Below are 16,372 nucleotides of genomic sequence, written 5' to 3'. Positions count from 1 at the left end.
CACAGAAAGTATACATTTGTAGATACCTTCTGCGTTGCTAAAAAGTGTCATCGCAGACAGAAAAAAGTTTCCATTTTTGCTGGACATTTTGGTGGTGCATTATTAATGAATCTATAGCTGTAGCCCATTGTCTCTACCAGTCAGTCGAGGCATAGCCAGAAGATGGAAAGGATCAAATTCTTTCCGTTAATTTAAAGTGACAAATTGTCAATGAGAATCCAAATGAGTGCATAATGCACTATTTATTCTTGTTTAACATTCAAATAACAAGGATAAATAATGCATTATTTGTGACACGTATCTTGTGTCACACGGATTGAGCCTTAAGATTAAAACGCTTAAAACGGAAAAGCCGTTGTCCAGATAACAACATATCTGTGTCGTTGATAGCATATAAAAAGTTAGAAAAATGCAACCACATGAATTTACATGCTAAACATAATGTGGATTGTTATATGTTACAAACAGTGTAAATTATACAGTTAAAACAATTACAATTACAGCAATTATCGAGTTGCAATATATAATACATTTAAATTACAGTGTAATTGAAGCAATTGTAATTGTGATTAATTACTTTTATTAATTATTTCATTATTATAAATTTGATGATGCATATTAATGAGTGTATAGCTGCAGATTTGTTTTGACCAGACAGTTGGGATGTAGACACATAACGAGAACGGTGTGAAGAAATGAGTGACAGGTGATAATTTGACGATACTAATTTGTCAAAATAATGCTGAAAGACCGTGAACTTGTAAATGTTTATGCCTTAAAAAACTATACGAATAAAATGTATTAAAATATAAAAATGAGTGCTTCTCAAATCATTAGTGTGTGCTATTATTTTTTATTTTCTTTATCTGCATATACATTATGTATATTGTACATACAACATACAAACGGTACTCTATTCAAAAATATTATTTTTCATATTTCTATTTAAGGAGGAAACATTCCACAATAGAGTTTTAGGTAATTGTGAAATTCAAATATGTCTTTAAGCGTTTTAAAGTGCAGCAAATCGCAAAAAGAGAAATAAAGCGTTCTGCCAGTTGTCTGTTATATTTTTTTATATTAGGAAAGTAAACAAAAGAACAAATTAAGAGAAAAATTCTTATGATGTACATATAAGATAATGTTGACATTACTAAATTAAAATTATACTATGCGCTTTAATTTTTTATTACAATTATTAAATAAACTTGGCCTTGCAAAAAGAAGCATTTTTCTTTTATTTTGTGTTGTGCAAGCTATGATAAACAACTACTACTGCTTTTGCATACAATTGTTTGATGCGTTTTTGTAATATAAAACAGAATTTAGCAGAGACACAGAATTGATATTGTCTCTGATTGTTGTTTTCAGAATCATCAGCTTCTTTGCATACCATTCCAAAGCTGCATGTTGTCGTTTACCATACAAATACAATGACGAACTACTTTGTAAGGAGGAATTAATGCAGCTTAGTAGAAATTATATACTACTTAATGTGTAGTCCAAGTAGCAAAATTTGCAGAGACAAATTTTGAGCAAAGCATATGCTACCAATTTTTGATTGCAGAAAGGTAATAAATTTTACACACAATCTCTAATATTTGAAGATATCGCTAAATTGTCATAAAAATGTAATAAATCTAGTCACATTATACCAATAGAGTGGCGGCCGTAATCGACCAAAATTTGTAATTTTGGTTCAATTTTTACTACTAATCTATCGTCAGATTATCCTCGCGCACACTCTTTCCGATTTCTACCACTAATCTCTTGACATAATATGTTAATAAACTTTGTTGACAGATTGTAAACAAATTAATTAAACAGATGGCTATGGATCTGTGGTCAAAATTTGACAATAAAATTAATGCATAATATATTTATGTAAACTATTTATTTTTATTTTACATATATGTATATGTTGTTAAACTAGCAACGTATCGATTTATCAAGTAACTTTTCATCATTAATTTCGAATAGCAAATAACATAGATATATAACCCATCGACGTTTTTAATAACTGAAATGTTTGATTTTTAACAGTAAAATACTGAAAGCTTTGAAGAAATATATTAAGAAATTATAATATGTATAATAATTTCATATTTTGCTTTACATAACTTACACTATAGAATGTAGACATTGTCATTGGGATTATTTTTCCCGCTGTGAGATTGAATGGTTTCTTTGCACAGAGCATAATTAACGTCAAGTCTTTTGCTGTTTTAGGACTTAGTGTATACCATACACATTCATACGTAGCGTTATATATTTTTTCACACTAAAAAAATACATTTTATATTGATTAATTGTTGAAAAATTATTAAATCAGTCTAATGGAGAAGAAATAAGATTAATTATTTAAATTATGTAATTTTATTAGACAAGCGAAGATTTGATTTATTGCGAATTGAATAGATCGATTACATGCATACACTTATGTATGCACACAAACACAATTACAGAAAGTACAATTTTTATAATTTATACTATAAGTTAAGATTATTAATGTTTGTTTTGTCCAAAGTGATTCCAAATTTGAATGGATCATAAAAATATTTCATTGTTTTTACTTCACATGAACGGTTAGTTTAAGCAGAGAGGAATTTGAGAACGGCCATGCCGGCATTTTTCTTATAACGCTCAAATTTGCGTCGTACTAACAACTCCTATTTTGGCCGGAATGTGAACTAAAATCACATCCATTTTGCGACACTGCCGATAAAAATAGTTCAATTAAGTTTGCATTAAAATCATGTAGTCATGGTATCGATATTTATATTCGATTCTTATATTTAAGACCATCTTAAGTATCATACACACACATACACACACACACACACACACACACACGCGCGCGCGCGCGCGCGCGTGTGTGTATATATATATATCTTAATCACAAAATTTTCTATAAACTTTGCAAAGCTCCACGGGGTAAAATAAAAATTGCACGAAAATGTGGTTTATAGCATTCAAAAGCACGAATCTTTATCTTTAATTTGCGTTTTTGTTGAGCGCTGTACGATTTTTTTAACACCGAGTTATTCAACTTTGAAGCAACAATAGTCTCGCGCAGCGAGAGAGACTCCGCATGCCGCGCCGCGGCGCGCCGTCTCTGTTAAATGCCCCACTCGGGTTGTTGACCGCGCACGCTACGTCACGCCGCCGCCGTCTGACCACGTGCGCCTCGGGTAGTGCGAATGACCTTGCGCCCGAGAAGAGTGGGGCGGCTGGCTAGACAGCGCGCGGCGTGACGCAGCGTGTGCGGTCAACAACCCGAGTGGGGCATTTAAAGACACGACGCACATAATGCGGAGTCTCTCGCCGCGCGAGACTATTGTTGCTTCAGTGTTGAATAACTCGGTGATAAAAAATCGTACAACGCTCAACAAATACGCAAATTAAAGATAAAGATTCGCGCTTTCGAATGCTGTAAACCACATTTTCGTGCAATTTTTATTTTACACCGTGGAGCTTTGCAAAGTTTATACAAAATTTTGAGATTTGACGTATACTCATTTGTATCAGCGTATAATTTTATAAACAATCTGTAAATCATTTAAGAAATTTAGCTGACACACGTCCTTGGAATTTGTTGCCCTTGTGTGTTGTTTACAACGCGAAGTGTTTACGCAAGGTCACCGCGCTATCATTCGCATTCCAAGATTTGAGCGAGCAGGTAGCATCGCGAGCCTCTTCGTGTATTATCTCGCGAAATATTAACTAAATCATGTACTTGTATTTTTAAATGGTCCACCGCGTTTTAATTATTAACTCCGCTTTATTAATCACGTCGTATTGTATGGTTTCAGGTTAAACCCGCCGGCTCCGTTTTTGAGTTATTAACAAAAGGCTGCGAATCAAAACGTCAAATACATTCATAGTTTATTTGCGTGCGTACAATGATGCTTTGATTTTTCCATTGTAATATAATAAAGTATTTTGTGATTATGACGTAAACGTCGGGAGTGTTGTACAAAGTACCGCGTGATCGTCTATTCTTTACCGTAATATGTAATTAATCGGTATTTTCACGAGTGAGTGTCATGTCATGGAGGAACAAGAGAAGAGGAGAAAAAGAGTTCAGGACGACATTAGGCGTCGGCGGAGCAATCCTAGAGGAGAGTTGTCTACTATTTATAATTTCATCTATTACATTCGGAATAGTTTGTAATTATCTTATACACAAAACTGTCCGTTAGAAGACTAATTATTTCGAACGTCACTATAATTTGAATCGCATATTTATATTTTGCAAATCAACGTAGCCGCGACATAGTTATAACTCCGCTGCTACGCATCGTGTCGGTGAGTAAAACAAATTCTTAAGTGTCATATACATACACACAAACACGCGCGCGCGTGTGTGTGTGTATGTATATGACACTTAAGATGGTCTTAAATATAAGAATTGAATATGAATACCGGCCTACTACCACTACAGAATTTTAGCACATACTTGAACCATTTTTATCGGCAGTGTCGCCAAATGGATGTGATTTTAGTTCTGGTCAAAATGGATGTGAGTTGTTAGTGCGCCAAGAATTTGAGTGTTATAGAAAAAATGCCGACTTGACCGCTCTTAGTTTTCTCTTTGATTTAAATAATGAAAATGTTTGGTTTATTAAGTATGATTTCATTTTTAGGTCACAAAGAGGAATTAATTTTTCCGGAAAAATAAGCAGTTAAGGCTCCTGAGTACTCGCCACGGCCATATTGAAGTCGTGACGTCAGAAGCGAGAAATTGCGTGAAATGACACGTAATTTTGTCCGACATGCCATTTGTAAATAAAGCCAATTTGGATAAAACAAACTAAGCAGATGACTTTAAAACACTTCTAAATATCGGTCACGACTATCCTTTTTCCGCCTAACAATCAGTAAATAGTTGTAAAAAGCATGTAAAGTGAAGCAATTGAAACAGGAAAACACATGGGTATATAATTTTGTCCGACGTGCCATTTCTAAATAATGCCAATTTGGATAAAACAGACTAATCAGATGGCTTTAAAACACTTCTAAATATCGGTCACGACTATCCTTTTTTCGCCTAGCAGTCAGTAAATAGTCGTAAAAAGCACGTAAAGTGACGTCTATTCAGACAGGAAAACACACGGATAGCTATTAAAAGGAGTGAAAAATGTACTTTTATGTATAAAATTCAAAGAAACTTTACTCGCGGTCCATTTTTACGAATTTGGTAAATACGAGACAAGACATGTTTTTACAATGAAACACATAATAACAAAATGACATGCACGATAACATTTCATGGTCAATCTGTCACGTTTCATGTGTATTTGTTCTACTTTTGTCCGCGACGAAATGTCGCTACCGTCAACGCGGAGTTCTCGGCTGAGGAGTCAGGAGCCTTAAAGATCGAGGGTTGCATCCAAATAGTAATAATGTAATTATGAGAATTTTTCAGTGGTAAGCACGTGCTGTGTGTAAATTTGAGATGTGAAAACGTATCTTTAGCTATACGAGTACAAAATAAAATTGTTTAGTACTTAAAAGCACTCACATTGCACATTTTAAAAGTGCATAATTTAGTAAAGATTACAATTATACACTAAAAGACAAAAAAAAGGCAAAAGATCGAAAAGATAACGCAATTTCTATTATACTTACTTGAATCACGAGAAGTTCGCCTATTGCACAATAAAAACCAGACAGCAGTAAAACATTTACAATTGCGGAAAAGTACCAAGCAATTGTTGTGATCGACAAGTGAGTACCTTGATTAATAGTCTAAATTAAATGTAAATTAGATACATTATGTTTCAAAATGTATTATAGCATTATATTATTTCTAAATTATTACATAATAAATGTGATATTTATGATAATTTATGATAAAGAAAGCAAAACATATTTTAAGATGAGTTTTTTGTTTAATAAAATAAGTTATACAAAGAAATAAATTATTACTTTTACTCACATTAATTATTAGAAATCCAAGAATACTAGTTACTATGTTAAAGAATCCAATCATACCGAGCATCAATAAATTGAAAGTGTCGTCAATGGCTTCTATAGATCTGTAACTAATGTAGATGTGATATAAAATAGGCGATAATATTAATACAATATAACGTTTACGTTTTCGTAAAATTATAGAAAATTTAAAAAATTCTACATTCGGGATTTATTTTTTAAGAAATTTAGAAGACAAAATATGAAAGAAAATTATAGTGTATAATTTTAGCAATTTAAACTTTAATGATAAGTCTTTTAATAAATTTCTTTAAGGAAAGATTTGAATCCGTTTAATTTATACTTGAATATGACTTATTTTCGTGAGAACCTGATCAAGTAGTCTTTAATGTTGTACTTTAAAACCGCTCTGAAATCTGGATCCTTCCCCAAATTCAATAATCGCAGATGCAGACTCTCCATCTGACCACATACATGTAAGATCAGTAGTCCAAGGAAGTTGTCGATTGCACTGTAAGTTAGAGCGCATGCAAATGAGCCGATTGTTTGTACCAGATATGTTAGCTCATATATCGGGCTGCTGGATACATCGTACCAGTAGTGTGCAGGAATCGGTAAAGATTTTTCAAGATTAGTGAGATTTTTCATATGTCCAAAGTATTGTTTAAAGATTGCAGGACTCATTCTGATAGATGTTGCGGAAAGCATAAAGAATATTCTGTCTTTGATGAGTAAGCGGGTAATCCTGGCATTCTTTAACATGACATTTCGCTCTTTATTTATTTTCACTCGCATCCAATCATTTATAATTATGTTAATCAACAGCGATAAAACTGGAAAAGTAATATTCTTAATTATACATGTATGCAAAAAGACATTATTTTTTGTATTAATTTGATGTGTTTTTTTATAGTTATATTAGTAATTTCAATTGTATATTTATTGCAATTATATTATTTAACATTTCAGAAGGTGAGAACATTTTGTTTGATAAAATAATAAAGAAGAGATAAATCTACAAAACATGACTTAAATTTGTTAGTAAATAAAATACCTTCTTTCTTGTACCACATAATGAAGATTTTAAATGCCGCTATCAAATTAAATATAATAAATTGTAAATTATCTATTATCTGGATCATGTCACCCCATGTTTTTATTAATTGAGCTAAAGTCGGTACAGTCAATACAAAAATTATCAACGTAATATTAAATAGCATCCGAAAAAAATTTATCATGCTGATCTTTATTCTGTTGCGGCCATACACCAATAATTTTCAATGCACAGCGGTGCAGATCGCCCATTCTAAATCTATATAATCACCCTTAAAAAATTTTTCATATAAAGTTCCGGGAAAAAATTTTTATGCATATCTATAGAAAACTGTAGAGTAAATTCGGTATATACGCCGCACCTATCAAAAACTTAATTTATCAAATATTATTTTACTATATCTATTAATTTACTATATCTAAGGCAAATAAATTATAATAATGAAAACTTTATACTATTTATTACTATAAAAATATTTTAAGTATGAAATCTTTCTTTTTTTCATGATATGAATCTTTTTTCGTTAATATTAACAATAAAGGACTGAAAGTATAACACAATATTAATATAGCATAAAGGCACATATCAGAATAGTTGAGAGTTAGCTATCTTTACTCCTATTTTTTTTTATTTCTGTGGTGTAAATCCCAGCGCAGCGTAAATACCAACTTTACTATAAAATTTGATCATATAATCATATATATAATTATACATAATTATATTTAAAAATCATGAATAATTATACACGTATATTTATATATTTTTTAATATATATGGTCAAATTTTATATATATAGTTAAATATAATTATATATAAAAATTTTTTCCGGAGTTATATTTAATCGTATAAAATTTTATAAAAATATAGAGAAAAAGACGGAGTTGTAAAACACCATTTTTTAACAATAACTCAGTAAATAGTAACGTTACACAATTCTAATCAATGTTTATTAACTGTAGAGTTCTACCAATCACCTTTTATGTAAAAGTTTATCAGGTATGTATACTCAATAGCAAAATTAAAGCATTACATATTTTGACTCCCAGAAATTGCCGAAGAAAGTGTAATTTTGTCAAAAATGATCGTAAAAACATGTTCAAAAAAGTATTTTTAAACATTTTTTTACGATTATTTTTGACAAAGATACTCTCTCTTAAATTTCGCTTATGGAAACCAGATTAGGTGATGCTTTAATTTTGCTGTTGAGTGTAGAATAAACTTTTACTTATAGAAAAATTAAATTAATTGTAAAAATTAATTATTTTTTAATTAATTAATTTATTAATATGATACAGAAAGGTATTATTTTATATTAAATCTATTTTTGTTAAAACTATTAACTGATAATAAAAAGAAACACCATTATATTTGCTTGAACGATCCATTGGTAAAAGCTTTACTGGTCTTGCTTCATCAACAATGTTATCCCACTTCCTAAACGTTGCTATGACGCATATTTCCAACGAAACTCTTGAAACACGGTATGATGCATCATCATAAATATTGCACCAACTGGAAAAAATACATGCTATTATTGTTTCGTTGAAGTTTTCATTTAGTGGAAGAGTGATATAAATTATAAGGAATCCGCAAAATGAGCATTAAATTTAAAATTCACCGACATGTACAACTGTAATTTTTCATATGGTTTTATATCTCTTTTTTTGTTATTGAGGAGATAAATTGTTACAATTGCGTGTAAGATAAAAATTTTCTCAGGCATATAATGAGAAGACAAAACGAGTTAAGCGTTAAACCGTTGAAAATTTTACATAGAAAGTGCACATTTGTCGAGTTTTTTGTTTTGCTAAAAAAATTCATCGTAGAGAGGAAAGTTCCCATTTATGCAAAACATTTTGATGGTGCAATGGTATTAATGAATCTATAGCTTCAGACTATCGTCTCCGTTGGTCAATCGAGGCATAGCCATAGAATGGGAAAAATGGAATACTTTCCGTTGATTTAAAGTGACACTTTATCAATAAGAATCCAAATGAGTGCTAAAGACATATGTGCGCATGTTTATGACTTTAATAAAAAGACTGTAGAAATGCATTTTACATACCTATTTCATGTATGATACACATAATGAATTATTCTTGTTTAATATTTGAACAACAAGGATAAATGATGCAATATTTGTATCATGAAATGGAATATATCTTAAGATTAAAAACGTATCTGTATTGTTGCTTACAATCAAAAAGAGTGTAACCATATGAATTTTTGTATACTGTAAACGTAAATGTGAATGTGTTATACGACGATGTTGCTGTTCATCTCCCTAGCAAATCTTTTTTATGTTTGTGTTAAATAAGGGTACAATAAGAATACAAACATTTTTATTAAAATTAATAAGTTGTTATAAGTAAAGAACCAACAATTTTCTTAATTTTTTGTTACAGATGCGTGAGCTATAATAAGCAACTATTGTTTTTTTACCATTATTTAATGCAATACTACGAGTCAGGATTTGGTACGGAATTGAAGCTTCTTCTGCAATGGTTACTGCTCCCAAAATCGTCAACTCGTACTGCATACCTGCCATTGTTGTTTTCAACATTAACGTGAACTTCTGTTCAAGAAAAGATATTTATGATCAACAGACTTACAAGGTACTTTAGTACTTAATGTAGTTAATTCTCGATTAATAAATAATTACTGGGTACCTGATAATTATCGGTATTTATTACTCCTTTTAGACAGTTTAAACTTAATTGTTTTTTAGAATAGTTTTTAAAACAAAAATACTTTACTGTTGTATTAATTTCTCAATAAATATTGAAGATACGTAACGATGAATTGAGTCATATTGCTGAATCACATGAATGTAAGCCCCTTGATGTTAATTAATTAATTTTTTATTTTTGTATAAAACTTACATTAATAATTGTCTAATTAATATAATATATTTTTAGCGTTTAACAAAATTAACTAAATAATTAATGACTTTCATCAATCTATTTTTTAATTATTAAATAATAATATTAAAATTAACTAATTCATTTTTAATCTGTTGGTTTTATCTAGTTATACATTTAAAAATAGAAGTCTTTTAAAATCAGATATCTATTAGATAAACAACATTGTAATTATGCATACAGAATGTTGAATAAATGGAGATTGCAAGATACGAGTCATAAATTTTAATAAATTTTTATGGGTGTGCAGTATTCACTCATACCTTTATAGTAAAACAGTTTGTTGTGGATATTGGGCATTTTTTTGGGAATGCTTAATATCTGAAGCTGTCGCTAAATTGTCATAAAAAATATAATAAAGCTAATCATGTTATAACAATAGACTAGCGGTCGTAATCAAGCAAGATTTTCAGTTTTGTTCAATTTTTATTACCAGTCTGCCGTCAGATGATCGCGCTCGCAAATTTTGTTCGATTTTTACCACTAATCTGTTGACATAACATGTTAGTAAGCTTTGTTGACAGATTGTGAGTAAATTAAACAAACAGAATAGATGGTTCTGTGGTGAAAATTTGATGATGAAATTAATGCATAGCGTATTTATCTAAACAATTTATTTTTAATTTTACATCATAATACCACATATTATACAAGGGACGTACCTATTTATCCTATAATTTTTCGTCATTAATTTCGAACGGCAAGTAACATAGATAAATAACCCGCCGACGTTTTTAATAACTGAAATGTTTGATCTTTTAACGGTAAAATACTGACGGTTTCAAAGAAATTTATTAAAAAATTATAATATGTATAATCTCAAAAAATATATTTTTTTACATGATTCAATTAGTAAAATAGAAAAGATAATGATCATATTATCATATGCTTTACATAACTCACACTGCAGAATGTAGACATTGTCATTGGGAACATTTTTCCCGCTGTGATATTGAGTGGTTTCTTTGCACAGACCATAATTACTGTCAAGTTTCTTGCTGCTTTTGGCTCTAGAGTATACCATACACATTCATACGTAGCGCTATGTATTTTTTCACACTAAAAAAATACATTTTATGTTGATTAATTGTTAAATAATAATTAAATCAGTCTAATAAAAAAGTAAGATTAATTATTTAAAATATATTATTTTAGTATACAGAAGTGGTAAACATTTGATTCATTTAGAACTGAGTGTATTGATACATGCACTCACGCACGCATAAGCACATAGTTATCAATAATACAGCTTTTAAAATTTATAATATAAACTAAGATTTTTACTTTAGTTTACTTTAAACAAGCACACATATGTATAATACAATATGAACATCAATACTAAAATTTATAAAATCTTAAACATGTAAAAAGAACAAATTTAATAATTAAAAATATAAATGTTAAAGTTATTGTAAATGTATGTTTTTAATACAATTAAACAACCGTCAATTTAAAATATTTTATTAAATGTTTTTCTTCTTGTTTGAATTCTACGAAAAGTATGTAACAATTTTTAAATAACAATTTTTTAACGTATACAGTCAAAATTATAAGGATATTTTATTAATTTATAGAATTAGATAATTAGCGCTTTGTTGTTATTATCATTAAAAAACTATTATTATGCTTACTTGATTAACGAGATGTTCGCCTACCGCACAATAAAGACAAGTATGCATTAAAAGAGATACACCCGCAGAAAAGTACCAAGACATTTGTGCAAACGATAATTGAGTATTTTGATTAACAGCCTAAACTAAATGTAAATTAGATACATTATGTTTTAAAATGTATTATATTATTTTATTCTTTGTAAATAACATAAAAAATACGATATGTGTGATAATTTATGATACCGAAGAATGAACATCTTAATAAGATATTAGCTTTTAGTTTAATAAAATAAGTTATACAAAAAAGTAAATTATTATTTATACTTACAGTAAGTACTAGAAATCCATAAAGACTGAATAGTATGCTAAAAAAACCTATCATGCCAAGCAGCAATAAATTGAAGGCGTCATCAATGATTTCTACAGATCTGCAACTTAGATGTGATATGAAATAGAAGATACACTAATTATAGAAAATTCTAAAAATTCTATATTTGAAATTTATTTTGTAAAAAAAAATTGAAAGTTAAAATATGAAACAAAATTATACTGCGTGCTTTTAGCAGTTTAAACTTTTGTAAATCCTTTAATAAATTTCTTTAAGAAAAAAAAAATAAATGCATCCATTGAATATATCTTGCTTTCGTGAGAACCTGATCAGGCGAATATGGTCTTTAACGTTGAACTTTAAAACCGTTCTGAAGTCCGGATCCTTCCCCAGATGCAATAATCGAAGATGTAGATTCTCCATCTGACCACATACGTGTAAGATCAGTAGTCCAAGAAAGTTGTCGACCGCAACATATGTAAGAGCGATTGCAAATGCGCCGATTGTTTGTGCCAGATATGTTAGTTCATATTTCGGGCTGCTGGTTACATCGTACCAGTAGTATGTAGGAACTGGTAAAGATCTTTCATGATTAGTGAGATTGTTCACACGCCAAATGTATTCTTTAAAAAATACAGAGCCAAGTCTGCTGAACACTGCCAAAACTGTAAAAAATACTCCGATTTTTAAGAGTAAGCGGGTGGTCTTAGCTTTTTTTAGCATGACATTTCGCTCTTCATCCATTTTCACTCGCGTCCAGTCTTTCATAATCATGTTAGTTAACAGTAATAAAGCTGAAAGAGTAATACGTTATTAATTATATATCAAATTAATTATGTATAAAAAAAGATACTATTTTTTTGTATCAACCTGATGTTCTTTTAATTCTATTAGAAATTGATTTTGATTAAATTATACACATATTTATTGCAATAAAAAATTTATATTTTAGAAAGTGAGAATATTTTATTTGTTAATAAAGAAGAGATAAATCTACAAAAAGTAAAAAATTTATTAATTAATGAAGTACCTCCTTTCTTGTACCACATAATGAAGACTTTAAGTGTCGTTACCAAAAAAGGTAAGGTAAATTGTAAATTATCTATTATCTGGATCATATCACCCCATACTTTTATCAGTTGAGCTAAAGCCGGTATAGTTAATATAAAAACTATTGCTGTAGCATTAAATAACATTCGAAACTTTGAAAAGAATTTTTTATACTGATCTTTGCTTTGTTGCGGCCACAAACCAACAATTTTCAACATACAGCGATGCAGACCAATCGCCCATTCTAAATCTGCGTAATCAGCCAGTAAAAAAATTTGTCATGTATAAACACATGTAATTATATAAAATTATATAAAAAAATATATAAATATATATTATCCATTATATAGCTATACATAATTTTATTTAATATTTTGTCTACTCATCATACATAAATTTTTACATATACAAATTTATTATTCATAATAATACATAAATTTTTCTAGGTGGGGCAAGTAAAGGTAGGGAGGTAAGATTGGTATCTTCTGTATCGCGCATTTCGAATGCAGAAATCACAATTGAGCATGTGCGTTAGATGCGGCTGGTCGTTCAAAAGTTACCCACGAATCAGCAAATTAAACAGCTGCATTATTGAGATAGACATAATTTATACTTTGTTGCGATTTTCTTATGACTACAAGAAGTTATAACAGCGGAGAAACAGACAAAGGAGAAGAAAGAAAAGTACAAAATAAAATTATAAAAGAATCAAAAATACGTATGAAAAAAAATTAAGATGCTAAAAATGCATAAATATTTCTGCGGATACACCCTATTTACTCCAGTCGTCGGGCAAGATAGAAAGAAATGTCTCTTTTTGGTTATTATTAATTAAAGTTTATAATACTTTATAATTTTATTTTGATGATAAATATATTGAACAACAAATGTCCAAAGAGTATTATAAAAATAGAGAAGACTTGTTAATTATGAAAGCTAGTATTAACTAACTTTTATTTATTCTCAAATTTTAACTGCCATGTCTTACCTCACCTTATATATATATATATATATATATATATATATATATATATATATATATATATGTATATATATATATATATATATAAATATATATATAATCTATATATAATCATTTATGGACGATTATATAAGAGTTTTAAAGCTTTGTGTTTATGATGTTAGAAATTGGTTTGAAATTTCTGACACAAAATTACATTGACCAAGCAGTTAGTTGAATTGTTTGAATGCGATTGATCAATTTACTTTCTGTTTGAGATCTCAAACCGATTTCTACCATCGCACAATGGGCCACAAAATCTGAATAACTGGCTAAAGATCGAGTTCAAAATGTACTTCAAATAATGTTTTAATGTCATAAGTATATCTCAGAGGATACAAAAATAAACTAAATAAAGGTTTCTGTTATAGGTTTCGAGCAATAGCTGATTAATAACAAAATACGGGTGATAGTTTCAGACCTATCTTTAAAATAAAAACATAAAAATTGTTAATATAAATTTTGTAAATTAAATGTGTTAAAAATTGTATTGGTTTAAAAAGTAGACAAATTATAATGTTATACATTTCTTTTAATATTTATACTTGTTTATGTGTCGGAGTTATTTACGTGAATATTTTAAAATATTTAAAGTGATTAAAACTCAACAAGAATCCATTATCCCGGCCTGTGTAGACTCAGAATTAATATTTTTTAAGTACTAATTTATTTCTATAAATATGTTGAGAACAAGTTGCTGCGTTTTGTTACTTTTACCCGTTACTAAAGATACGTACGTAAAGAATCGGTAAGTAGTTTGCATACCATCGCTTGATGTCTCACATAAAAAATGCATTATGATTATAAATAACGCGCTCATGACGATAAAATCCCTCTGCAATTTAGCTAAAATACGTCCTTTGGGTCTTTAACTGCTAAACGGTGTATGATAGAGCAAATTGGAATGCACTTACAGAGCCTTTCACCTTGCTTATCCAATCATATTATACCAATCTCATATATTCTAAATTGGCTTTTTTCTGTTTAATGCAATTTAAAAGTAATTTATAATGTGTTTATAATTTAAATTGAAAAATTTACTGATCACAAAATATTGAATATTCTAAACAGATGCAGTCCGTCGCCTGAAACTGATGACATTCAGGAAGCTATCACCTATACATATATTAGAGAAATTGATTGTGTAAGAATTTGATGTGGATGTTAAATGGATAAATTATGTAAAATTTGCAGGACATAAGAAAGTAGACGTAAAAAAAGTGCAACTCTGTTGAAAGGATAAAATATAAGTTTGAATTCAAGTACGCATCATGATTAGATTCAACAATTTGACTTTACAGCAATATGATGCGCAATCACGTACACTACCTTCCAAAAAAGGTCGTCCATGTCTGTTATTTGATGAAATATTCAGTCAATCGAGCAACGCCAAATAATAGCAGAATTTCTGATCAACATCAGCATGATCCAAACGGACGCGAAATCAGCGATCCAAAAAACCGTACATAGGCATAATTTTTCATAATTTTATAAAAATTCTGAGGTAAATGGATTTTTAATCAGTTATTAGAATCTTTTGGCCCATTGTGCATCTTGGAGACAAGGCTTTATAGGTTTGAAAGGGAAGTAATGTTATATTTTTTTATCAAATTTTGGTGTTTTAGAAAAAAACGTTAATTCAAATGGCGTAAACGTATGCTTTTGTGATAATGAGTTTCATTTAATGTGTAGGATATGGATGTAGAAGTACTTGTATTCATTTAAGAGAGCAAAATAAAGCAAAATAAATTGTTTTTTTGTTTGATGCTATTTTATTTTCGAAAAGAGAAAAATGCAATACAAATAAAAAAAGAAAAAGTGTATGGACATGATATCGTGACTGAATCGAAGATGGTTTGCAGAATTTCGTGTCGATGATATGATACTTGAAGATGGGGAGCGCTATGATCCAATATATCACTTTATTACAAGTAAATATTTAATAAATAAGAAATAATTTTTAATTATGATATAAAAGGGTATTGTTTTATATTAAATTTGTTTTAAATTATTAATTGATGATAAAAAGAAACACCGTTATATTCGTTTGAACGATTCATTAATAACTCGTTACTGGTCTTGTTTCATCAATGATATTATCCCCACTGTTTAAACGTTACTATGACGCATATTTCCAACGAAACTTTTGAAACACGGTACGATGTGCCGTTCATAAATATTGCACCAACCAGAAAGAACACTTGTTATTATCGTTTTGTCGAAGTTTTCATTCAGTGAAAGGGTGATGTATAAATTATAACAGGGGATCCGCGAAATGAGCATTTGAAATTCACCGACATGTTCAACTGTAATTTTTCATATGGTTTTATATCCCTTTTCTTTTTGTCATCGAGGAGATAAATTGTTACAAATGCGTGTAAGATAAAAATTTTCTCAAGCATATAATGAGGAGACGAAACGAGTTAAGCGTTAAACCGTTGGAAATTT

General features: G+C 29.5%; 3 protein-coding genes and 2 long non-coding RNA genes across 9 annotated transcripts in view; 3 read left to right on the top strand and 2 right to left on the bottom strand.

Annotated features, from left to right (window-relative positions):
• The first annotated feature begins 156 nt into the window (after positions 1 to 156).
• LOC120359275 lies at positions 157 to 4,797 on the top strand. The gene is made up of 3 exons (XR_005576080.1): positions 157 to 706; positions 1,372 to 1,571; positions 3,813 to 4,797. It is a non-coding gene; the product is annotated as an uncharacterized LOC120359275 (long non-coding RNA).
• Positions 4,798 to 5,262: 465 nt separating this feature from the next.
• The window catches only part of LOC120359274, a 34,169-nt gene continuing 23,059 nt past the window's right edge, over positions 5,263 to 16,372 (top strand). Inside the window, exons 1-2 of one of the 3 annotated variants that reach the window (XM_039456198.1) lie at positions 5,263 to 5,730; positions 9,397 to 9,606. In XM_039456198.1, coding sequence (XP_039312132.1) covers positions 9,493 to 9,606 — 114 coding nt within the window. In that variant the 5' untranslated portion in view covers positions 5,263 to 5,730; positions 9,397 to 9,492. Of the gene's footprint in view, positions 5,731 to 6,315; positions 6,451 to 8,513; positions 9,607 to 16,372 lie in introns of those variants that run through there. The other 2 variants (XM_039456195.1, XM_039456197.1) reach the window with 2 other exon arrangements.
• Positions 6,254 to 7,773, bottom strand: LOC120359272. Of its 2 annotated transcripts, XM_039456193.1 has the most exons (3): positions 6,992 to 7,773; positions 6,533 to 6,770; positions 6,254 to 6,448 (listed from the first exon to the last, which is right to left on the bottom strand). In XM_039456193.1, the coding sequence occupies exons 1-3, from the start codon at positions 7,173 to 7,175 to the stop codon at positions 6,292 to 6,294; spliced, it is 579 nt and encodes a 192-aa protein (XP_039312127.1). In that variant the 5' UTR covers positions 7,176 to 7,773; the 3' UTR covers positions 6,254 to 6,291. The 2 variants fall into 2 exon arrangements, with proteins under 2 accessions (XP_039312127.1, XP_039312126.1); XM_039456192.1 differs by having other exon boundaries at positions 6,254 to 6,770; positions 6,992 to 7,771.
• On the bottom strand, positions 10,510 to 16,060 carry LOC105201551 (odorant receptor 43a). Of its 2 annotated transcripts, none has more exons than XM_039456187.1 (7): positions 15,960 to 16,060; positions 12,884 to 13,153; positions 12,179 to 12,647; positions 11,854 to 11,953; positions 11,544 to 11,663; positions 10,816 to 10,971; positions 10,510 to 10,653 (listed from the first exon to the last, which is right to left on the bottom strand). In XM_039456187.1, exons 1-7 carry the CDS (start codon positions 15,982 to 15,984, stop codon positions 10,600 to 10,602), a joined length of 1,194 nt encoding a protein of 397 aa, XP_039312121.1. In that variant the 5' UTR covers positions 15,985 to 16,060; the 3' UTR covers positions 10,510 to 10,599. The 2 variants fall into 2 exon arrangements, with proteins under 2 accessions (XP_039312121.1, XP_039312122.1); XM_039456188.1 differs by having other exon boundaries at positions 11,854 to 11,959; positions 12,212 to 12,647.
• LOC120359276 lies at positions 14,878 to 15,678 on the top strand. The gene is made up of 2 exons (XR_005576081.1): positions 14,878 to 15,068; positions 15,226 to 15,678. It is a non-coding gene; the product is annotated as an uncharacterized LOC120359276 (long non-coding RNA).

Source organism: Solenopsis invicta, chromosome 12, assembly GCF_016802725.1.
Source record: "Solenopsis invicta isolate M01_SB chromosome 12, UNIL_Sinv_3.0, whole genome shotgun sequence".
Lineage (NCBI taxonomy): Eukaryota > Metazoa > Arthropoda > Insecta > Hymenoptera > Formicidae > Solenopsis > Solenopsis invicta.
This window is presented reverse-complemented; position numbering and strand designations above follow the sequence as displayed.

Bases quoted from the DNA above. Each gene is read 5' to 3' on its own strand.
- LOC120359272 (XM_039456192.1), bottom strand. From the start codon at position 7,175: ATGATAAATTTTTTTCGGATGCTATTTAATATTACGTTGATAATTTTT. The intron at 6,771-6,991 runs GTATTTTATTTA...TTACTTTTCCAG, and splicing joins TATGTGGTACAAGAAAGAAG to TTTTATCGCTGTTGATTAAC.
- LOC105201551 (XM_039456187.1), bottom strand. From the start codon at position 15,984: ATGAATCGTTCAAACGAATATAACG. The intron at 13,154-15,959 runs GTGTTTCTTTTT...CTGATTACGCAG, and splicing joins TCGTTCAAACGAATATAACG to ATTTAGAATGGGCGATTGGT. The intron at 12,648-12,883 runs GTACTTCATTAA...TTACTCTTTCAG, and splicing joins TATGTGGTACAAGAAAGGAG to CTTTATTACTGTTAACTAAC.